The following is a 25,142-nucleotide window of genomic DNA, read 5'->3' on the forward strand; positions in this document are numbered from 1 at the left end:
CAGGCTTTTTATAGATGAATATTTAAGTTTGTGGCTCTCCATGATGTTGATGCACAAAATTCTGAAGTTATTAAAATATTCTTATCTTCTTATGGAGCAGCTACACCTCCTTCCCTTTCCCAGTTTTAAAATGAGTTCTCCGCTGTGTGCTGTATCTACATTTGCTCATTAACAGTAAATTAGAGCTTTTGTCTGTCTATTAGTTGCAGAATTCTTCTTATCATCTCTCCAAATGAGAAAACTAAACCTAAAACCAAATATTATCTGAATGTTACCAATATGGCTGAAATGCCAGGAGGCCGAATAAACCTGAAAAAAGGAAGAAAAAGGAAATTTCTGCTGACGCACTAAATCAATAGCTCAGTATCTACAACACAGCTGGTAAAACTGCAGGAGTAAAACCGTCCCCCTGACATTATCTCAAGAATCTACTTTAAGTACGGGACTTTATACATCACAGTCTGCTCAATCATTACCTGCAAGGAATTTGAAACATTGCTATTTCATTGAGTAATACAGCTAGTGAAGATTGTTGTATTGCAAAAATGAAACCAATACCTTGCTGTCTCAACTAATACATCATGGACATTGTAGGCTTCAGTACTTTGGTGTCTCAGCTTTTTAATGAAATGCATTTGATCAAGCTTCATTTCAAATATTTTACGCAATCACAGTCCGGGTCAATATTCTTGAGGGAAGTAAACGGTCTTTGCATTGTCTGCTCTTGTGCCTGATTTTGGTGACAGTAACAGTAATTGCTAACATTACCTGTGGAGATCCTCAAGGATCCGTCCTGGGTCTTTCTGTTATATTTAAAATGTAATTAATTATATTTACGTCTAATTTTGCACTCATAACCTAAGATTCATTTACCTTGATGGGCTATTGATAATATTAGCAGTCTTGTGAAGCTGGTGTCTAAATGATGGTACAGTTATATTGCAGATATATAAACCAAATGTTTGAGTTGGCTGAAATTTTCACCCCCTTATTGTGCTACTTTCTATTTCAGTCTGGACCAAATTGATGAGACTGGCAGTGTCATCCCTAGAGCAGCACCTCTATCAAGGCCAGAAACACTTAGCCAACTATTTTGTTTCTTCTGAAAATCTCTCTGCAGTCATTTATTTTCAATTGGATCTTTAACTTAAAACTTTGGGTTTCCTCAGTCTGTTTTTCTTACCTTTTCAAATCTGTCTCTCCTAACTGTAGCAGGGAGACCTCTGGTTTTTGTCAGCTTACTCTAACATGCCTCATGGCTCCATACACCAACTCCGCAGTTATGTGACGTATGCACAACAGCACTTCTGCTGATTTGTGGTTGCCACATTTTCTCTACACACAATAAAGTCAGTCTTTTTTCATTGGGCCTACATTATACATATAAGGCCACTCAACTAGAGAAAGGCTTCACTGGGAACATTTTTGCTCTTTCTACATGTGAAATCCATAAGCTTTTGCTGGATTTTAAACAGCATCATGATCAATATGTCTAAAATTTGCACCTTGACTTGACAAGTCTTCATTGGCAAAAGCGGTGATTGCCCTAAAGGTCGTCTTGTACAATATTTCCGTTGACCTGTTTGCCTGTTTGCATGCGTGTCTCGTTCTAATTCCTTCCCTCAGCATCTCAGCAACTTTTACTTTTTCTTTTTTTCTCCCAGGACACAATAGCCATTAAGAAGCACAGCTCTAGAACAAGACGAATACGACCTGTCTCCACCAGGCTGAGTGAGTACTGCTGTATAGCCTATTATCCTCTCTCTTCAGTCAGCTCTGACCCCTTCCTTGTCTCTCCCGAAGCTCCATTAGCGTTTTCTGTAGTCGGTTTTCCCCTCTTTTCCATCTCTTCTTCTCAGAAGTCTGTTAATGGCTGTTATAATCTAGCCTGAGCCAAGTCTGAGTCACTATATGTCAGAGCAGTTACTGATTGTTTTGAATTTGATGACTTTGAAGCAGAAATGATGACTCCCTGTAATCTCCCCACTCTTTGACAGTTCCTTCTCAGTTTCTTGTCCTCACATCCTCTCTATCCCTTTGTTGCTCCTCGCTGCCATCAGGCCTGTGTGATGACTCCAGCTCCTCTCCACCCCCTTCCGTGCCATCATACTCGTCACCGCTATCCCGTTCGGCATCCTGGGAGGGTCTGTCAGAGCTGCCTACGCAGGGTCTGCCCCTTCATCACGTAACGCGAGTTCGTCCAAGGCCTCCGCGGAGACACAAGGGAGGGCACATCCCGTCTGAGAGAGTAAAGCTTGCCTGATCTTGGCACTGTTTGACACATATTAAAATGTTAAATAATCTGCAGCTGCACCCAATAATTCAGTATACATCACCTTTACGCAAATCTCCAACCATTTATCTATATATCTATGCATAATTCTCCCATTTCCCAAAATATGTGCCTGCTGGCGATGACTGCTATCTTTGCAGAAGTAATCTATTCAAATTGGGTGCCTGCAACTGGATTATGTCATCTCAGTAAAGGCATTGTAATCCATTTGTTTTATTGCAAATACATAACATTCACAAATGAAACCCACTAAACTGACCTCTCTAAAAAGATTTTAAGTGTGTGTTTGTGTCTGTGTGTGCACAGCACTGCAGTGAAAATGGTGGGATAAGCCCTCTGGATGATGGACTCCCTGATTTCTACACGAAAAGAGTGCTCCCTGATAGGTAAGAGTTTGTTTTATATTTGCACTTTGACAATACTTACACTCTGTTAGCAACCTGTCAGCTGTAATTCTCTCCTGACCTTACAAAACATTCCCTGAATATTGCATTTCAAACCTGCATCTCACATTTACTTAAAATTACTGTTGTTTCCCAAAGAACTCCTACTTTTCCCACCAGTCATAATTTTCCGTTATTTTGCTGCACTGTGAAAATCAGCAGACTTCACGACTGCTGGAGCAGGGTAATCCATCACAGTGAACTTATTGTCACCCTTAGATTATTGTTGCATAGTTATGCAGGTGTTTAATAAGCTGTCCAAGAGTTGGTTGGTTTACCGTGAATACAAGAAGACATGTTTACTGCTTTTGGGCTTCTTTATAATTTGAATACATGAGGTTGTGAATAAATTTTTGGTTTTGGTTTTGTGGGATTTATTTGCAGTCATCACTCTGTGTTGTCAGACTGCCTTTGAATGCGCTAACAGCAAAAAGAGCCCATTTTTATTTCTAGACATCTTTGCAATGTCTTGAAAAGATGAATTTTAACTTACTTTTTCAACCAAATTTAGACATACAGGGATTTGTTTTTAAGGCCATGACTACCTGACAAGATTTAGCCCAGAAAACAATGTTAGTGGTCATTCAGTGCTTGGTGGGTACAGTCGGAAGAAGATTGTTTGTCAGTCTGCAGTAAGATATATTTAGCAGGTTTTGTTTTGGGACAAATCCCCACCCTTCTGTCCACATATTTGGAAAGCATAAGGCAGGGAAAAAATAGCTAGCTTTCACTTGCATACTGGTGAGCAGCAGCAAGACCTTAGCAGAGAACAGAGTAGGCATGAATGACAAAGGGCATCATATGCATTAAGGCAGACACAGAATGCAAAGAAGGAACTGTGGTGGGTTGCAAGGTGGCTTGCAGGTGTGCAGTAAGAATGTGCAAGAAAAAACTCTTTAAAGACAGTGTCTTTTTGTGATTTGCAAACTGGATATTTACAAAGATGAGGATCAGCTGAACCATCAGCCGATACTCCAGGCTGAATTTACCTGAGCTCAGCTAATGCTCTGTTCAGTTTGTGTAAATAGTTATGATAACTTGGTAAAAGGAAAATGGGTACATGGGTTGAAGCAATTTAAAATGTATGTGTGCAATACACATCCATGGATTGCATTAGGGGAATTACAAAATAAGTAACTCCAAGAGAATTTTTCATCAATCGATATAATGATTTCCATCCGATTATGTAACAAAGAGGGAAACTGTCTCAGTGGCAAGCCAAGAAAAGAAGATAACAAAAGACACAAAATGAATAGACAAATTATTGTATTGCACTGAAAGCCAGGCACTCTGAAAAATGTGTCTTTTGTAGAATAAAATAGATATTTGTAGCTAAAATCAAACTGCTTATCTTGCTAAGATGCTGAGCTGTCAATTCATTTCATTTCAATTCATTTTAGTTAAACACATAGATAATGACTTGAAAGTGATCCTATTTTGTGTTTCCTTCTTTTCTGTCTGTGTATATGGTGCTCCTGGTAATCATGGCCAAAGCTTAAAATAATGAGGTCAGTGTATGTATAAGTACAACTAATCCCTATAAGCAAAAGGCTCAGGCTTCAAACTACTCTAACAGCGTTTTTCTACTCTTGGCTCTGTATGGCAGAGAGAAGGGATATCCTAAATATGGTAATCCCAGGCATACATCTCCTACCACCCACTGTTTAGATGGGCTTTTTTATAAGGGACAACCAATCAGAAGAAAGTTTCCTTAAGGGAAGGATGAAGAAAGCTCAAAAAGCTTGTTTCAGAGGATGAGCTGAGGGGTGCACCAAGGCCTGTTATAAGATGAAAGACATAGTTTCAAAATCATGCAAAACTATTTTAGTAATGTCCAAGAATAAATATATAGAGGAAATGAGCATAGTGGGTTCCCTTTAATTCGTTGAAAACAATCTCGGGCACCACTTGTAATATCTCAAGATAAATAGGTTTAGTATTTGTTCGGTAATGTTAGCTGGTTATTTTCCTTATAAACAACAGTAGTCATACTGTGAAAGCCTTTTGGAAATGGTATTTTATTCTTAATTATGCCTTTTGAAAAGCTGCCTTTGTATGTGGTTACATTTTTTGATGCACTGTGTTGAGTGTGTTTCTCCGACTTGATTATATATTTAAACATCAGAATAAAAAGAATTTTTAAAACAGATACCTTCAAAGGGTTGAAAGGTTTTCTACTTACTCAGGAGGGGTTTCTGCATCTCTGTTACTTTATCTCTTTTTCTTTTTTCTTTTTTTTTTTTTTGCAGGCTATGTTTTTGATTATTATTCCTAATTAGTAAATGTGATATTTTTAAACATTTCATTATGTTAGTTTGTTAACCAAGATACATTTCTGCAATCTTAGTTCACTAATCCTTCAGTCAAAATGTCTGCAGTTTAACTGACCTGGCTTCAGAAGAAAACCCTGCATTTCAAGACATAAGATCAATGATTCTTCCTCCTTTGTTGTGAACCCTGCTGAGTTCTGACAGCGTGTGTGTTCACACCTTTACTGAGCTGTTATTTTAATTGGCTTATGCTTCATGATTTTCATAAACCAACAAGACTGTTTCTGTGGCCAGTGTGTTGTCTGTCTTTGATGCAATCTCACGGCGAGGTTTGGCTCGCTCCTTATGTCCCGCTGTCTGCTCGAACATTCAGAGGCAGATCGAGCAAATTCCGGCAACCCTCATCTCTTCTTAATTAAATCATTAACTTTGTGATGATTAGTGGAGCTGGACTGTTTAGAGTTTGTGATTTGGTAGTAAGATGATCGGTCAGTTGGTGGTTGCATGTTGATGATCAAAGTAGTCGTTAAGGTACCTCACAGAGATCTCCAGGAGGTACTTTGTGACCTAACGTCAGATCTGGTTTGGTGGTTTTGTTCAATGTGTAATCAGTTGCTGCAGTGTTACAAAAATAAAGAGAAAGACACAGAGCATGCAGTTCAGCTTCTACATTGCATCTCATATCAGATACTGCAACAAATACTGAAAATATCTCTGCATAACTTTATTCCAGTCCTTTTAGTCCACATGTTTTCACCTCTTTTTCACAGTTACTAAGAACAAGAATGCATTTTTGCAGTAGGTGTTCTACAATTTCACATGTATTTGATCCTCGTCCTCTCCTATTTAAATGGTGCGCAGTCACGCTTGCATCAAAAATCATAGAGTAAAGTTAATAACTTATAGTGACTTTTTTCCAAGACGGCTCTCGGGGACATAAAATCCACCGCACCACAGCATGCCAGCTATCAGTGTTCAGCGTAAAGTTGCTGCCTGAGGCTGTCACAGGTCACTAAACTTTATATTTCCACACAAATGATCAAAATAGATACACAAACTCATACAAATGCAGTGCATAGATCAAAACTTTAGTCTTTCCACTCCACGTTATTGTTCCCTTATGTTTCCTGGTTCAGCTGTTAATTGGATCTTTGATAGCAATGAAGCAATGAAGACACTCCTTTTATCTTCCCGATTGTATCTGGGGAGCAGGCACAGGTCTCTCTCCCTAGTCCCCACTCTGCTCAAATGCTCTAGATGTCAATACTTTCACCTGAAGTGTACTGCAGCTCTGTTAGTGTGTCCCCTTGTCCAGCTTTATAAATCTGAAACATTACTCGCTTCTCTGAGGCGACAACAAATTCCTGAGGCTGCTAAACATTAACAGTCAACTCTCAATTAATTTTTATCCATTTTGTTAACACAAAAGTGGCCACGCATTGCCTCAAATGCAAAACCATCATTTTAATATGTGGAGATGCAGGTTTCATTTTGGTGAAGCTGAATTCATAAACAGCATCCAGAGCTTATCAGAATCATGTCGCTCCTTTCCACGCGGAAGCTCGTGAGGCGAAGTCGGTGCTTTTAAAATGATTACTTTTGTAATATAAAAAGTGAACTTTGGATAAATCACTGTATACCACGAGATGTAGCTTAGCAACACACAAAACGCAGCAGCCGATGAGACAGCCAGGATGGCTGTGATGAATTCAGTGATATGCTGATGGAGGTGACTCATCTGTAGACACCAAACATGAATGTGCTGGAATGAACCATGTGTGTTTCATCGATCTCTCTCACCTCTTGCAGTCAGCTCTCGTCGCTGCACAAAGCGCACTCTCTGAGGAGGAAGAAGAGGAGAAACATGCTGGCCATCTTTGGTTTCCGTAAAAGCCGCAACCAAACTCTGTCCCATCCGGGGCCCGAGTCAGAAGCTGAGGTTTATGGAGATGGGAGTCACACTGTTGCTACAGCACCCACGGGGTTAGTGTATTTGCACGCACACACATGCATGAGGATTCTTCTCAAGAAAGATTTGGCCTTGAACTCACAGATGGAAATACAAAACGTCAACTAGGAGTTTATCTTTCCATATTCAACGCTACATCTTCACATCTTTTGCTTAGTATCTTGATTCTTGTGAGGACACTCCACAGCACTGAACCCTATGAATAGTTCAACAAATATCACTCTTAATCTTCCTTATTTCTTTGTTGATATAAGAAATGGCTGATAGCTGCCAAAGCGCAGGCAGGCTGATACCAGAGTGTGTACACAGATGTAGATGGCAGCCGGTGTCTCCGATTCTGGATCCAACAGTCAGCCGAGTGATTAGAAATGAACACGCTGCATGTCAAATACAGATTACAATGGTATTATATCTGATTTTCGCCAGAAAATTGATACTTTCTAAACGCCCTGTTCTAAAAATTTGTTACATTTTTGTGTATTTTGAATATGTGGGATAAATTAGGAGAAATTGTGGACATTTTTTCGTCTTCCAACTTTTAGGACAGCAATGGAGAATGTATACACTCTCCTCCAGCCTCCAAGGTCTACTGCCAGAGCTGGATCTCCCAGCGAGGCGGCTGATGGGAAAATGAATGACCTCCAAGGGAAAAGTACTATCGTTCTGAGTCCACCACCAGTGCCAGGCATCCCTCACACATGTGTGGGTGGAAGCAAACACCCATTTTATTCTCCAAGAGAGGTAGGGCCAGTGTAATCCACTATTGTTATTAACTGAAAGTTTGTAACGCGTCCGTAACCTCTTCTTGTTTTGTTTTGACAGAAATCTGAAGTGGATGCTGTGTTTGAACAGCCGGAGGATACAGACAAGTACTGGGCGGACGACAAACAGAGGACGGCAGAGGTGCTGCAAGCAGACAAGCAGTGGATGATAGCAGCAAGGCATGGCGATGTAGACAGACAGTGGTTTGACGACAGGCTGCAAGACAGAGATGCGAGAACGACCGACAGACAAACAGACAGGTACTGGACTGAGAGCAGGCATCCAGACAGGCACATGGACAGACAGTGGACTGTAGACAGACACACTCAGAGGCAGATTGACAGAAAAATTGAAAGACAGTGGATGGGCGGCAGACAGATAGAAAGGTCATGGTCGGAGAACAAGCCAGCAGACATGCAAGTGGACAATCAGTGGAATGAGAGCAGACATCAGGGAAGAAAGACAGACAGACAGGTCCAAGCACTTCAACTAGCTCAAAGGCCACTCCCTCCATACCCATCGGACAGGACGCCGTCTCCAAAACATGAAACAGATCCTCTGAAAAGCATAGAGGCTTCAGCCATAGAGTGGCATCCGCAGGACACGCAGGGAGACAGACATGCGTGTCCTGATGCAGGTGGAGTTTTCTCAGAAGGCTGGAAGATGAGCGGAGGTGGAGGAGGAGGTGGCTTTTCTGTCAGTCGAGCGACATCAAAACCTGACCCCCCGCCACAAAGCAGCAAACCCAATCTGTCCAAGCTGAGGCAGAGGCATCGACTTGAGAGCTCAGACGCTCTGCCAGGTAATACACAGGTCAACCGTGTTCATTTGCTGCAGGTCAAAAAGCTTGTTTTAGCTTGCAAAGAGTTTTTGCCGCAGTCTTTGCCGCAAGTCTACATGCCACTCACTTCTCTTTTATCTATAGCTACAGAGGAGGAGGAAGATATAGAGAAGGACCCTGGAAATATGGAGAAGAAAGAGAAGGAAAAGAGACGAGATTCTGAAGGTCACCCTCCCCCGATTCCTGAAAAGGTATGAAATTTAAAGCCACACACAAGTCGGTTTGTTCTGTTTGCTCAGTTGTTTTTAGTGTATATTTAAACCAAATGTGTTCATTGATGATGTTGTCTCTGTGTTCGTTCACATGTGCTGTACTCATGCCTAGCCAAAGACCTCCTCGTTTGTGACTTTTCCAAAAGAATCAGCCAATGAAAGGAACTTACCTCCTCCTCCCGTCCCACCTCCTGTTGATAAGCCAATACATGGGTTGCCAGACAGAGCTGCAAGCCAAGGTACCTGGGCTGAAAACAATTAGCAGACATGCTTTTTTAATGTACTCAAACAATTTATTTCTACTTTTCTGAAGCAACAACCACTAGCCTGCTGATTTAGCGAATTAACAGCATTTAGACTTGCCACCGCAAGGACCTGCTTTAAGCCACAATCCAGTCAGTGAGTGATGTGTTTCAGGGTAGAATTCTTGGCATTGATCGTGAAGTCTTCAGAACTCTGCAGAAGGCATGAAACAAAATCTTTCAAAGATTTTACTTCATTTGGTGAGGGTTGTTGCTTGATGGTGGTCCATGATTGATATCATAATCAACAAACCATCAGAGAGCCCTTGTGCTCTGTAGATGAATACATTGTCATCATGGAAGAGAAAACTCCCATCAGGGCAGAAATGTTTCATTGCAGGATAAAATTCATTAATCAGAACAACTTTGCATTGATTGTCGACGATTTTTCGCTCTAAGGGGACAAGTGGGCTCAAATCATGCCAACAAAGTATTCGACTTCTGGGTCCAGTGGCCCGAGCTTTTCCTAGAATTTGTCACCTTATAAGCAGAGCCATAGGACTGCAAAGGTTTGTCAAGGACCACAAAGGAAATGAAGAAGAAAAAGAGATATAACTAGGTTGTGTGCAGATCTCCTTTAACTGAATATTTTAATTGACAAAAATGTTACTGATTGAACTTTTTAACAGGAATGTAAAATTTGATAGATTTGAATTGATTAGAACACTGATGGTGGCTCTAACCTAACATTAAATGCTGTAATCTTGTCTGTTTTCTTTATATAAATTATCCTTTGTAGAATCCTCTATCAAGGCATCAAAGTAACTGTGTGGCCACTACAGGGTCACATTTGCAGCTACTCCTATGTGCAGACACATTGCACGATTTCCTCTTGGTGAAGTGTGTTTGCAGGATCAGAAAGTCCCACATTCAGGGACTTTGGGTGATTTCTGATCCTTTCCCCTGGAGAATTGTTCCCCCGACTATAAAACTCTGGCTGAAATGATGCTGGTAATTTCAGTCTCCAGTGTAGCAGCAGAAGCAGAGTCTAGCCTTTAGAATAATAAGACGAAAGCCTCTGCGATAAACTCCCTTGGCGTATTTGATTACGCCAAAAGCAGTCCCCCACCTTAGGTCCACTTAGTTAATACTTGCCTGCTTAGCCAAATTGACTGTTTTACTGGTCCTGCTTTAACAGCAGAAAAAGATTCAGTTATTTTTTGTTTCGTGTTGACATGAGAAGTGACCACAGAGCCTGTTTGCTTTTCTGCATTCATATGCATACCCTTTTCTGTGTATTAGTTCACGTGATCGAGTGTTCTTTTAAAACAAATGTAACAATATTAAATGTCTCATTTAAAAAACATGAAAATGGCAGGAACAATAACATCACGGCAGAGTTATTCTGTCCCTTGTCCGTCCAAAACAAAATTTAAAGATACCTCCTGTTGTGTGTCAATCACATGTTGTTCAGGCGACGAAGGACTCAGGCCTCAAGCACCAGTGAAGCCACAGAGGAACAGAAAAGCAATGTCCTGTGATGCAGGTATAATCGCATTATGAGCTGCAGCTATTCACCTTAGAATGTTATACGCACACTTTTGTGAATGAAACACGTTTTGTTGATCTCTGTTTGCGTGAAGCGTCTCTATCTAACTGTTAATTTGTGTCTTCTGTCCTCGCTGAACTCAGGCACTGACAGGGAAAGCCCTAATAACGTTGAGAAGCCCCCAAATCGCAAACCCCCCGTGAAAAAACCTAGACTACCCCAAAACAGAAATAAGTCCCTGGACTTGTCTGGTACATGTTTCTCTGTTTTTATTTATGTGTGTTTGTGTGTGTGGGTGGGCGACCAGCTGTAATCAGTTACTATGTGTGTGTTACCATAATGTGGAAGTATAATTACTGTCTATAAAGCATTAAACACAATTATAATACAGTGGAAAATTAGGTAATGTATCTGTAGCTCTCAGCTGAACGGTACTGATTATCTATTTAATGATCCTGTTCCACCGTACAGACAGCTTCAACTCAGCACCTGGGGAAAGCGAGCTGTTGTGATACCTGAGAACTTCACCTGCCGCTGTCAAGCCAGAGTTGTCATCCAGCGAGGTCAAAGAGCGAAGAGGAGGGAAAAGGCCTAACATCAGAGCAGGACATCATAAAACACTGTTCACTCGCTTCGGTTCAAACGCTTTCCTCTCGTCACTTTCCTCCCTCTTCACCCTGAGTTTCTTGTCTTTGCTTTTCTCTCACGTGAAGCTCTTTTTGTGGCTACAGTATTTTAAAAGTATTTGCTACTTTAGAAAAACCCATGAGATCATTGTCGTGTGTGTGTCGGTGGACAGCCGGCTGAGTGCTTGAGCGTCGTGGCTTCGCTAGGCAGAAGAATACAAATGTCTTTATTAGAATGTGGTTTCTTAAATCTGCAATGCATTTTTGACCGCTGATACAGTTGATTGCCTTGGTTGACACTTGAAAATGAGTTGCTTCTTATCAAATGAAACTTGATGATTTATATCTAGTTTTGCTTTCAGAAACTGAAAGTTAATATATTTTATAGAAAAAAAAGAAATATTATGTTTGAGCACCGTCACTGTATGAATAAAAGCCTAATGAAAAACAAAAAGTAGGATGTGTTTATTGCCTGTGCAAATCCATTCAATCATATTCATAGTTTGTAGTTTATATAAACAGTGGATTAAATCCCAATTTGTATGTGAAAGGCTGTGTTTGTGTTATATGTATAGTTCCTATGGGCTGGTTTGACCTCCTGATGGACCTGGGAACAAAAAAAACAAACATATTCCTACACACAAAACAACAACAAAATTGTTGATCAGATGTTTTTTATGTAAAGTTAAGTAATACTTCATAACAGATAGATTTAAATAATGTCTTTTTATAGTAAAAATTCACTGGTCCTAGTTCCTAACATGTAAATACTTACTGGTTTGCTCACTTTTCTGAGTGTTAACTCGGCGTCTTTTGAGTCTATTAAATTGGCAGATATAATACTGTGTATGTGATGAGTTATTATCTTGTAAAAACAAGTTAGGATTTTATAAAACAACTCATACATACAAGATTAAAAAAAATATTAACACATGGTTGGTTTTTGTCAGACAAAAATTTGACAAAATTCTAACATTTTTTGTTCATATAGCTTTTTTATGACATTTTATACAACACTCTTAATTAGACTTAAACTGACTTTTTAATTTGGATTGATAATGATAAATAATAGTGCACTTCAATAATATAACTCAATTACAGTTTTTTTTTACAGTTCACTGTCAGTTTGCACACCTTTTTCATTTTGATTTTTAGCGTTCATTTTAGACTTGATTTTTTTTGTCACTCATTTTCAGCCCAATCCTTATAAATGACCATAAGAAGATTTGGGTTTTTTGTTTGTTTGTTTGTTTGTTTGTTAAGCCACTTAGTACTGAACCATGAATTATGCAAGCATAAGAAATGGCCTGAACACAAGTGATGGACCAGTTTTGTGTCGACACATAACAAAAAACTAAGAACTTAGTTTCATTTAAATCTTTGGGCACTTTGTTACTAGAAGCCTGTCACAAAAACATACGTGTTTATTTCGTGAAAATAACAGCCATGAATTAATATTTTTGCACCCACAGGGAGATTACCACTGAGCTATTACCTGAAAACTTGATATATCTCAGGATGGTGTGCAGGGGAAGAAGTCAGTCTTGCGAAAGGGAAATAGGGAAAGGCTGTGGTGTGCTAAGCTACACAAGAAGTGCACTGAAAGTCAGTGGCATGATGTTTTATGGAGTGATCGATCTAAATTTGGAAAGTCTGTCTCAATTTGTACCGAGGAGATCAAGAAAGAGCTATAACAGTGAGCGCCTACACCCATTTGTAAAACACAGTGGAGGCTCTGTCATGGTTTGGGATTGCAGCCAGTGGTGTTGCGGATCTTGTCAAATTTGATGGAATTACGAAAACAGAAAAGTACCATCAGATTTGATCCACTGTGCAATGCTATCTGATTGACAACAGCTTCATTTTTCACCAACCAAACTACCAAGGCAGTTAAAGCATAACTAGACAAAAAAAGACACAACAGGACAGTGCCGATCGTGACCTGGCCCAGAAAGCTTGTCTAAAACAATTTAAGTTGTGTGAATATCCTTTCAGGTAACAAGAAAACAGTTTGAGATTAATGTCTTGAATATTAGATTAAAAGGCAACCAAACTTCTTTCTATTTAACTCCTAATAAGGTTAACAGCTTGGAGGTGGTCATGAAAGTTGCTGACTAATCCTGCCATTATATGTGTCACTAAGGTCACATGATCAAGGTGTAACTGGGATTTGAAACACCTGGAAAGGGATCTCAAGATTTATGGCTGATGCTTGGTATCGTAGTCCACCTCTAACGATGGATATAAATGAACCCTTCTCCTCTCATAAAGCAGCTGTCTTCTTTGTCCAAACTGTGGATATATATTTTTTTTAAAACTCCTTTAAGTGTTGTCCTGGTGAGCTGGATCTCCTGTGTTGCACCTTGTGTTGGTGGAGTGCTTGAGTTGTTTGTTTGTTCATGGGAGAGCCTATAACCTATACATGGGAGAGACCAAACACCCACATCACAGACGCATGGTTCAAAAGAGCTTTTGGAAGATTAGAGGTGAAACATCTTAAAGAACCTAAAAAGAGAAGTTCATTTGCCTTCAATTCAAGTGTTTTAGTCTACCATAACATGAACCTACACAGATAACTCAGGATTTCATCATATATATATATATATATATGTTTGTGGCTGCTGGATGTGTAATTAGGCAGCTTTTTCCAAAAGTCAACTTTAAGACAATAATATCATTTTGGATTTGTTTTTGCTGCCCCCATGTGACCAAAATGTCAAAGAAAAATATGAAAAGAAATGAAGCCATGGTAGGAGGGCAGCTCCTCTGATGAAATTGTGTCAAGGCTTAAACCATGCACACGGAAACCAATTAGCAGAGACCGTGAATGGCAATTCAGTGACTTACAGTGATGACAGGCAAACTGGCCATGACAGACTTAAACTCATTTCAACTTTGAGATAAGCAGCTGAGGTGAAAACAGAATACCACTGACTGACAGAGGATGCTGTAGGAAACTTACAGCTGGAGCATCTCTGTCATAGTGACCAGCTATCAACTGCAAAGAGAAATGAATAGAGTCGTTTTCATGGAGATAGAGCCTTATGCATTATTAGTGTCATGCAGCCAGTAGAATGATCCAACAAATGATGTGAGCTTCTCTGTGATGACTTCAATTACCAACCAATCTGCATACCAGTTTTAGTGAGTGAAATTGTAGTATTTAATTTAAATGTTACAAAGTACTAAAGACAAGGTGTGTATGTGTGTGATATCACATAAAGATGAGACATCAAATAACCTGAATTTAAATATAGGAAAAAAACTCTCAAACAGCTAACATGGTGAATAACTTTGAGGGGAAAAATCCATCAGAAACTTTATTTTGGGGGCAAAGTTTGGCAGTTTTTGAGCAATTTGACTTCTGTGCATTCAGTTTTTTTTATGTCCTAGTGACCATTTAAATTAAATTAAATAAATGTTTTGTGCAGATATAGCCTGTAACATATCTTGCTACTAAGGATTTCTCAACTTGTAACTCTTCTAAATGACTTCTTGTCTGGGTATCTTTTATTTTTGACTCAATAAAACCATCCAAAATGCAACATCCCAAACTTCAAAATATGAGTTGAGAAACTCATAGGCAGCCACAATCATCTATTATGTACAGTCAATGGTCTCAACATTAAAGACTATTGTAAAACTACAAAGAATTTTATTTATTTGTTTGTTTGTTTATTTATTTATTGGCATGTTATCTCCGTTAGCTCATGTGTAGATCGGTAGAACTAATACCAAAGGCAAAAGCTATGGTTCTGCAGTATCAAACTCTAACCGTCTGATTTTCATGATCACAGGTGGATGCTAAATTTACTTCCTGACTTCAGAAATGCCCCCCTCTGGTTGGCATGACAACCTCACATATTCGCACGTCAAAGAATGTAAAACAGCAGGGGGCGACTGATCCTCACAAATGAGGCAACCACTGGGCACACACGAAGACACACACACAATCCAAGAAGAGAAGCAGTCTTGGAGGTTGTCATTAGCAACCGTGCTGTGACCTTTTTTTTTTCTAAAGATGCTGTAATGACTCAGATGCGAGTTACAATACTACCACGCAGTGAGGAAATATTTCTGCAGTTTGCTGAAATGGAGATAAACAGGTTTATTTTTTCCCACCGAGTCAGTGATTTTTAATGAGCAAACAGCCTTTGGGGGAATGCGAAAGTGTTTGGGTTTTTTTTCAGTTGACTTAAACTAATTGCTGAGTTCATTAAATGCAACACGTGTATATTTTGCAGAGTTTATGAATGCATTTCTGCAATAGATCCCAAAACTCCCTCAGGTGGCCGGGAAATACTGGTTTTACAAGTTTGCGTTGATGAGCTCCTTGTTAATTAATCACAAACACTTTCTAGGTAAATATTTCGTTTTCCCCAAATCTACTCTGGGCTCAGCTACTCTGCCTGAGAAACAACCAGCTCTCTTCAGATTTAACATCTCAAACTCTGATTTATGGTGAGCATGGATGGAGTGTGTTGGCAGCAGCTGTAGCAATGACTTCATGACGGTGGAGTGAAATATAACGCAGGTGCTGGTTTGAACTTTTAGACCCACTTCACCTCAGAAACTGATGTGGAATCTGTTTTATCATGAAATACTTTAAAATTTATGTTATAGATTAACTGTGGAGAGACCTGCTTCAGTAAGTGCAGCTTTGAGTTCCTAAAGGAAGGTAAAAAAAATAAAGAAGAAATTAATTAACTAAAAAACGTAATATAATATTCAACATATCACACATTTTCTTTAACGTTAACACATGCAAATGATGAGAAAATACACATTATTTATTTTCATTTATGATAGGGCAGAGATTTCTGGCTTTGAATGTTACAGTATCTTATTTTAAGAAAATGTCCTGTAAAAGACATTTACTGCATGACTTTGTATGTTGTATTGGAATCACAGTGACAATTTCCCAGTTGATTAATTGGATTAAGAGAGCTATTATTAGTACTGCAAGCTTTCTGAACAGTTTCAGTGTGCAATAAATGAGCATCATTATCTATATAATTAGGCAGTCATTTGGATAATTACTTAAACACTGGATAAAACCAGATTCAACAGAGAGAAACTTTTTTGTTTTAGGAATATGATGTTTTAAAATTAGATTCAGCTTTGTAACAAATCAGAATGAGTCATCTAAAGATTTTGGTCATAAAGGTATGGACATGGTAAGCAGGTATGCTGTAGTGTTTAAATGATGCTCAGTTGGTGCTGAGGCATGATGCATCCATGGTGTCATGTTGTTTACACCAACTGATAAAGATATCTGATAAACAAAGTGTAAAATAAACACCTAAATTAAAATTTTAGCATTATTTTCCACATGTTCCACTGAACACAGACATGTTAGAAAGCAAAGAAACCAAGAAAAAAAGAACAGTGTCTTGGCTTGAAGAAGTAGATTTTGCTTGGAGAGAAGTTTATTTCAACCAAAGCAAACTAGAATGGGTAGATATTAAACTCAAATACAGATGAAAATAAGACACAATGTTGGGCTTGCAACATAGCAAACCAAAACGTAATTGTCATAAGTTTTCCAGTCTTACACTTTAGGGTAAGTTTCATGGCTGCGGTTATGGTGACTGTAGCTCACCATGTTTCTTACGGATGATGTGAACACATCCTACTCTTCTCCTCATCATTCTTCTGCTTGTTACCAAGCAACATGACGATCACATAAAGGCCGAGGGAAGAGAGGAGCCAGAGAGAGAACATGTGTGGGCAGAAGAGAAAGATAAGTGAAAATAAAAGGATGCAGACAATCCAAAGAAATGCGTATGAATGTGTTCATACAAAGCTCCCAACACCCCTCCGGTATAAAATTAAAATCCTCTGCTCTTCCTTCTGAAATGAGGAGGGATCCAGCCTGACTATAGCGTCTGTGACTTATTGTAAGTGCAGAATACAACTTAAAAATGACTTTCTTCTAGATTGAGCACATTGCCTTTTACAACTAATGCCAAAATCCTTTGTCCTGTGTGTGCTGTAGTTGCATGGATAATGACTCATGAAAGCAGACAAGGAAAAGATGCAGTGTAATTTAATGTAATTACAACCACGTCTGCAAAGGTCATAAGTGAGCTGTTCAGAAGGGTTGTCATGGGAACTGCCTCCCTAATGGGTGACAGAGGCTACTGCCTTTGGAGTCATCTTTCGGCCCAGCAGCCTGTTTGTCAGATGGTGTGGCTCACATCAGTCCATGGTTTGTAGCAACTAATGAAGACAACCTACAGAACTACTGCTCACTGCTAATTATGTAATTCTGTCATATAAATACAGCAACCAGGAAGAACTTGGCAGCTTCTTTCTAAGAGTGGGTTATCTCACTTGAAGTCATAAAAATGTGCAAAGAACAGTGAGCAAGAGTTTAAAAGAGTTGTAAGCATACTAAGAGATGGGAATGTTAATATTTTTGCAAAATGTGGCAATGCAGTAAAAGTCAGCATGTGATTAAAATGCATCCTGATTGGAACATGAATGCAATCAAAACTCTGGAATTAAAGCGCACTGTTGCCAAATTGGTAGAAATTTAAAAGGGTGAGCTTTGACCTGTTCATTAAACAGTCTATAACTGCCTGCATAACCAGTTGCTCACTGATGTGTGGTTACATCTATTTTTAAATGTCTTCAGGACAGGCAGTCTATTCTGTTTGAGAACTGGGATCATTTTAAGCCATGGTTCAAAAGTCAAATTCACATTTGTAGCTGTCAGTCACACGTGCCTCATGGACCGCCCATACCTAACAAGCATGCTGAGACGGTATTGCAAAAAAAATAAATAAAAACACGTAAGAAGAAAAGTTGATGCTGAAACCTTGAAGACATACATTTTAAGACAGACATCATTTGCACTAACTGACAGTTGTTTTAAACAGTCACTGGATACTTGAACTAGGTCTGCAAGTATTGGCTTGGAGCCCTTTTGCTTTCAGAGCTCAATTAATTATTTCTACTATAAATTCAACAAGGGCTGGAAATGTTCCTCTGAGATTTGTGCAAGGATAGCTTCATAATATTACTGCTAATTTGTCTGCTGCACACCCATGATGCAAATTTTCCATTTCACCACATCCTAAAGGAGATCTATTGAGCTCTGGTAACAGCGGAGGTCATCTTAGTACAGTGGAATCATTATGTTCAAAAAACGACTTTGAAATGATTTGAATGATCAGAAGATGTGTACACGGTGGCCATAGAGATATAGACTAGATCCGCAAAAATACCCTGGTAAGCTGTGCCATTTAAAGGATGCTCATCTGTTGGTAAGGAGTCCAAAGTGTGCTAGTAAAATATCCCTCACACTATTACACCACTGATCTACCATCCAAATATCACACCAGAGATGGAGGCTTTTTAGACCATGTAACGCTTTTCTCGCTAATGTTTAAGCTTCTATGGTATGCTTTTCTGCATACATTGCTTGTAACAAGTGCTTATTTGAATTACTGTTACCTTCCTATCAGCTCAAAGCAGTCTGGCCCAAAGAACCGCAGCACACTGGATATTTTGTAAACCTCAGAGACAGTAAGTGTGTGACATCTCAGTAAATCAGCAGTTTCTGAAATACTCAGCCCAACCCATCTAGCACTAATAACCATAGCACATACAAAGTCACTTAAACCACCTTTCTTCCACACTGATGCCCAGTTTGAACTTCAGCAGGACACCTGAACCACTCCTAAATGCACTGAGTTGCTGCCATGTGATTTTCTAATTCAGTTGAACATACCTGTGAAGGAAATCTACAACATGGTGAAGCTAACTTTTCTTTGAATCCTAATTATGGACAAATGCAATTATTACTAGAGGAAATATACAAATCATTTTTAAACTACCCAAACCAAAATATTAGTAACCAATGAAAATGGGGGTGTATGTATATTTACTTGATACTGGTTATGCGAGTGTGTCTATCTAAAAGCATAGATGAGGTGTTGAGGTACATTCATAGATGTGCATCTATGCACATACACAGATACTGTTAGGTACAATATGTCCATGAAAAGTTTGTATAAAAAATGAAAAGTATAGGTTAAAATGTTGAACATGTCATTTTTGGGCTGTTGGAGCATGGTGGCACTTGCAGGTGGATTCTAGGATAAACTGCGGTGTTTAAGAGGAACAGCTTCAACTAATTTGAAATGAATTGGAAATTGTTAACAAAAATCACATTTTGTCATGAGTAAAATTAAATCCACACATTCAATCAAATATTAGAATTAATAAAACTGCTTGTAACACATACTGTTATAAAAAGAACAAACCTTTATTACAGTTTTTAAATGATCAAAGCATAAAGGAGGTATGCTGTACAATACAGTGCAGTATGAACATAAACACAAAGAGGCAAAGCTATTTCTAAAGAAAAACGAGGCAATGCAAACCCACCAAAATAACCAGATTAACTCATAAATACCACAACATCCGTCTGCAGAATCTGTTTAAAGCAAACACAGTTGTAAATGTCCTAACAGCTAAAATAAATGTTTTATTTTTATTCTTGCACTAATGTAGATACTTTCAAAAAGTTTGACGATCTTACTGAAAATTTTACTGCATCTGAATTATTGATAAGTGAGGTGCACTATTAACTCAGGGAATAGTATTAGCATTAAAGTGCCTGACGTGTTTGTGACATTAAGAATGACAGTAAAAATATCCTAATCCTGCAAGAGGATAAGAATCAGAACAGCCACACGAGTGAGGATGGAGGGAGGGGCATAGAGGGGGAATGAATTAACAGATTTAGTGTCATCTCTCAGTCTGGGAGAGGAGCCAAAGTATCGACCACCTTAATCCCTTCATCCCTCTCTTCCTCATGCTCATCCTCCAAAACCACCGCCTCTGTCTCTCTGTCTGTTGCCACCCCCAATTTCTATCTCTCTTCATCTTTGTTGTTTTTATTTTAAAGATTAAAGCCGTCTAATACTTTTTGTTTGCGTGTTTAGTGTTGACGTAATGTTGTGCTCATAGACATGTTAAACTGTCAGATTTAGAGTCTGTCATTAATTGATTATTTAAAAAAAAAAAAAGAAAAAAGAAAATTATGGCTTTTATGGATCAAATGAAGAGTTCATTTATTAATGGATTTTATATTCTGTAAGTGCATAATTATGATGCCAGTTAAAGTGATCAGTATTCAAGCATTATGTGTATGAATAATAGTAAGAACATCATAATATGTGTTATTTTCCTTTTAAGATTGTAGCTTGTTTTGTGGCAAATGTCTCCAAAGGATTAAACTCTTAAATATCAAAATATCAGTAGAAGTGTACAAATAGAGACGATAAGTGTATCCATTGATCTGAGGTGGGAATAGATGGTTGAGTCTAGGGTAGGTGAGGTAATAGCAGTGCTTCTGACAGCTTATGTGTACATTACAGATGGTTTATGTAGGCACAGGTATCTGTTAATCTGACACTAGTTTCAGAGGGAGAATCAGATCTAATCCCGTGACTAGCCTCATAATTCCATTCAGATGAGTAAGACGGTCTGGAGTGGAAATCAATAAAAGACTGTAAATAGCTTACAGGATATGAAATGTGTAAGCTTATAGGTGCACAAGTTCAAAGTCAAATTTAAATGGGCAATTTAAAGCTTAGCAGCTGAAGTGATGGATTAGAAGCCTGTTAGAAAAACACTCGGCTTAGAGGACCCAGGAGAAGGAAGTTAAATGATAAGCAAAGACCCCAGAGGAAGAATGTATATAGAATATTTATGCAAATGGCTGCTTCCAAAGATAATGAGCCAATGTGATGTACACGGTCATTATGAATGCATCACAACATTCTGCATGGGTTTTCTGCTTGCTCATCATAAGGTAAACTGTAAGCAGCCTAGTTATACACCAATTCAGCCAAAACAATGAAACAAATCTGCAGAATATTGTGATGATCGTGCTCTGATCAGTTGGGAGATGCAAACAGGATGTCTGGAGCTGTCCTGTGCTTTGCACCAGGAATTTAGCAGCAGGGTTAGGCTTTCTAGAGGCTTACACATCCGGGTGCACCAGAAGCCACATCAGCAGAACGTTGCATCATAACAAAATGACCAATGGCATTCACTTCACTTGTCAGTGGTTTTAATATTGTGGCTGATCTGTGGATGCAGTATGTTCAAAAGGGATAAATGCTGCATATATGTCATTTTCACAAAAGGCATATAATAATCACAGACCTTTTATAAAAGACTATATTTCAAAAACTGTATTATTTGGAATAGGCAACAGTGGGCGGCTACACAGGTTGCAAAAGAATATCCAATTCTATTCAAGTCTAAGGTAAAATTATCCTACTTCTCCTGCGATCTATGTCCTCACTAAATGCATTCGTGATGAATTTATTGGCTTAATTGCTAGTTATGCATCCTACTGAGTCCCATGTGATGTTAATTTTGTAAACCATGGTCAAACCTTGTGATTTACCAGAGAATGCAGAGCCCATGATTCCTAAAAAATTCTCCCTCTTGATGTCACATATGATTTCAAAGCAAAAACATGGTCAAAATAATTACATATAGACTATTAATCTGAGCGTTACGTTCCCCTGAGTGGTGTACAAGGTGAGGGGGGAGTAACAAAAAGTGTCCAGGTCAGAAAAAGGAGTCAAGGAGGCAAAAGGGTTAAATTAAAGAGTTTTATTAAAGTTTCTGTTAATATTCAACTAAAAGAGACGGACAAGCCGCTATCACCATTTAAGGAAACAAACAAATTAGTCAATTATTGGTCAATAAAGTAAAACATAAGTCAAAAAGAGAGAGGGCAGCTCACTAGCTGCACATGGCACTCTGGGCCAGAGCTCACCTGTCCCTGGGCTTAAATCCCTTTAATTACTGACGAGAGTCAGCTGCACAAAAGAAAAAGGTGGCAGCTAAGGCAGGAGAGATTGAAGGACACGCCCACACAGGCACCTTCAGGAGGAGGCCCTGCTAGGGCCGTAACACTGAGCCATCCTTTATATACAGTCTATGATGATTACTATTATAAATAACTCAATACCTGTGCTATAAATTAGGAGAACTGGAATACATCCTAGTAGTATATTAATTGTAATGTCGCTTTCAAGTTAAAGCCAAAATACTTGCCATCAATCCTTTTAATATAGAAACTACTTTTTGAAGCCACTACAAATAAAATTTCAGTCAAAAAAGTCAAAATTAGTGCATGTAGATGTTGTAAAACCAGGACGAAATATAAAGCATAATATAACATTTGTGTCTTTGGCACAATGTGATTATCCTACAGGCATCATTTAACCGGTCACGTATCTTTTTTGAGTACTGTGTTGTTTCTGTGTGTTTGCGTGTGTGCATGAAGAGTGAAGGAGACAAAGGACAAGGGAGGGAGCCCCTGTGAGGTGAGACGGGTAAGCCTGTTGCTTGTAGCAGAGTTAGTCAGGATTAGGACATGTATCTGTGGGATAAGACCGAGTTACTGGGACCCTACAGTGCTCCAGCTAACACCATCTGTCCTAACAGTCCAGGTCTATCCTCAAATCAGTCACTCTCTCAATCCCTCCGTCCTATCTGTCTGTATTCTCTTACTCATGTCTCCTGCTTTTTGTCAACAAGTTGTTTCCTCCTGCTGTTTGTAGTTGGCCTCATCCTGAGTTTCTCAGTAGCTCCTGTGGTGAAGGAAGTAAGGGGGGGAGTACAGTCCAAATAGTCCAAGTCATGTCCTCTGTTGGCCTTCAGAGCCTCTAAGTAGTAATTCTGAAGGCTATGAAACCGGGTTAAGAGCTGATAGGGGGGTCAGTGTCACATTCAGGGGGTCAGGGCCAATAGCCTGCTCAAGTTTTCGGAGTCTTTTCTGCCAGATCATCAATTTACATCTAAAAGCATCCTGCAAGGGAGTGTTTCCAGTTTTATCTGTTGTGAAGAAATGTTAGTGTAATAGTGCATGATGTATTTTCTTTCTAAATATATTGTAAGACTAATATATTTTTATCGGCATGGATGATATTAAGTCATAGCGTGCAGTCAGTAAGCTTAACATGAAGACAGGAAACAGGATACGATGTCATCACAGTTAGCCTGGCAAAGCTAAGCTAAACATTTCCTCCGCAAATCAAATCCAGACTACGCTTTGCAAAGAGTGTGTCTTTATAGTTATTTCCCTACATCATGTCATCATGTTGTACTTTGTTTTCTTTTGTGAATTGTTGTGTTTTTGGCTTTCTGTCTTTATTCCTTTCTTTCTCTTTGCTGTGTCTCGTAAACTAATCAGCCTGCCATCTATATTTAGTTTTTATTTACCTCTCTCATCATCTGTTTCCCCTCATGTGCAATCCCATGTTTCTTGCCTTTGTCCCCAGTGCCTAACTTTTTCTGTTAGTTTGGATTTTTTTTTTTCTTACCTTCTGTTATTACTGGGCTTTGGCTTATCAGCTTTTTGAGGTTTCAGAAAGTGGAGGTTTCAGTTTTGCATTAAAATGATTCTGTGTTTGGCTCAATATATCATCGTACTCTAATTAAAGTATGCCAGACATGATATGGAAAAATTATGGTAATGAAAAGAAAAGTCATTGTTTTTGTTCCAACTACTTGTTACCAAGTTACAGCTGGACTTTGCATACAATATGCTCAAATATGATGCTACTCTGCTTCAAGGAGTCAGAGCTTCTTTGATATATGATGACATAATTTTCTAATTATTACAAGAATCTTTTTGCTACTACTACTACTACTCTATGTAAGAAAAAAGCTTTTGTGTCACTGTGTGTTTAATGTGATAAAACAACACCAGCCAGTCAACATACTGGTCGACCTCTACTACGTTATCTTAATCACACGACCTCAAAACTTACCTTTGCCTCTAAAATAAAAGAGCAAACGAACAGTGAATCATTTGAATCAACTTCAGGTCACACCTGCGTGTAAGGCACACTGAGATGCTAAAAGATAAATGTGTGTAGATGCAGGAGGAGTGATTGTGTGTTTGTCATGAAGTATGAGGTAAGTTCCTCTGTGTCTCTCCCTCTCTTTGTCCCTCGCCCTCACAGGAGGCCCTGTTGGTTTAGCTGCTAAGCTTTCCCCGGAAACACAAATGATGGCCAGATAGAGAGGTTAAAGTAGAGAGCAGAGGAAACAGAAACTGAAAGAAGAGAACAGAAGCTTTTTACCTTTAAATTCTTTTCTATTTTACTATGTCTATTAAATCTTATTTAGCTGTCAGTAACATCTCTGCTTATTAAAGATTTATTTTTTTAATTACATAGTAAAATACTAAACTGTTTATCAGTCTTGTGCTTTTTTTTTCCACGAGTCAGCATGTCTGCTTTCAATAAAGGTTTTGTTTACAGTCCAAATCAGATTTGTGAAGGCACTATTAACTTACTGATTCCTGAACGAGACGCTATTAAGACACTGAGAGACTCGGGATTAACAAGTTTAGCTTTTAAGGAGCATCGAGAAACGCTTGTTGTGCATTTCCCTGCAGACTTAAATGGCTTGGAAGAAGAAAAAAAAACAGCATTAGTTCACAGATTTTGATCCTAACTGTGAGAGGCAGGGTAGTAAGGCGACGCGGGGGGTGCTAATTTCAAATCACGAACCTCTTTGTTGAAATGTTTTGGGTCTGTACCCACAGAGATGAATATCTACCAGCTGAAAACATATCCAGTTAGTGAGATCATTGTTCACTGATACATTTTCAGTCATACATCTAAATTATCAGTCTTTTATGCTTAAAATGATATTAACTTATACTGCTACAAATTAATCCAGACATAATGAAGCACAGAAGTGCTGTTTGCCTTTGGGGCCAGTAGCCAATACATAATTAAGACTCATTACTTTGTTTGAATAAATCCATAAATGGGATGAGCTTAATGGGTGAATCACTGCTGGTATGTATTTATTTAATATTAAACAGTGGTAATAGAAATTACACCAGAAAACATTCAATTCAGTTTTATTTATATAAAGCTA

General features: G+C 38.8%; 1 protein-coding gene across 2 annotated transcripts in view; it reads left to right on the plus strand.

Annotated features, from left to right (window-relative positions):
- The window catches only part of LOC146546628 (capping protein, Arp2/3 and myosin-I linker protein 3-like), a 35,189-nt gene extending 23,528 nt beyond the window's left edge, over window positions 1-11,661 (plus strand). The window contains exons 30-40 of one of the 2 annotated variants that reach the window (XM_085264751.1): window positions 1,665-1,731; window positions 2,061-2,248; window positions 2,600-2,679; window positions 6,816-6,989; window positions 7,518-7,716; window positions 7,798-8,539; window positions 8,663-8,769; window positions 8,903-9,029; window positions 10,507-10,578; window positions 10,725-10,832; window positions 11,053-11,661. In XM_085264751.1, coding sequence (XP_085120877.1) covers window positions 1,665-1,731; window positions 2,061-2,248; window positions 2,600-2,679; window positions 6,816-6,989; window positions 7,518-7,716; window positions 7,798-8,539; window positions 8,663-8,769; window positions 8,903-9,029; window positions 10,507-10,578; window positions 10,725-10,832; window positions 11,053-11,093 — 1,905 coding nt within the window. In that variant the 3' untranslated portion in view covers window positions 11,094-11,661. The remainder of the gene's footprint in view (window positions 1-1,664; window positions 1,732-2,060; window positions 2,249-2,599; window positions 2,680-6,815; window positions 6,990-7,517; window positions 7,717-7,797; window positions 8,540-8,662; window positions 8,770-8,902; window positions 9,030-10,506; window positions 10,579-10,724; window positions 10,833-11,052) is intronic. The other variant, XM_085264752.1, reaches the window with a different exon arrangement.
- The last annotated feature ends 13,481 nt before the right edge of the window (window positions 11,662-25,142 follow it).

This window comes from Mchenga conophoros, linkage group LG23 (assembly GCF_057382185.1).
Source record: "Mchenga conophoros isolate Kocher_MC1m ecotype Shallow Benthic linkage group LG23, M_conophoros_male_GT1.1, whole genome shotgun sequence".
NCBI lineage: Eukaryota > Metazoa > Chordata > Actinopteri > Cichliformes > Cichlidae > Mchenga > Mchenga conophoros.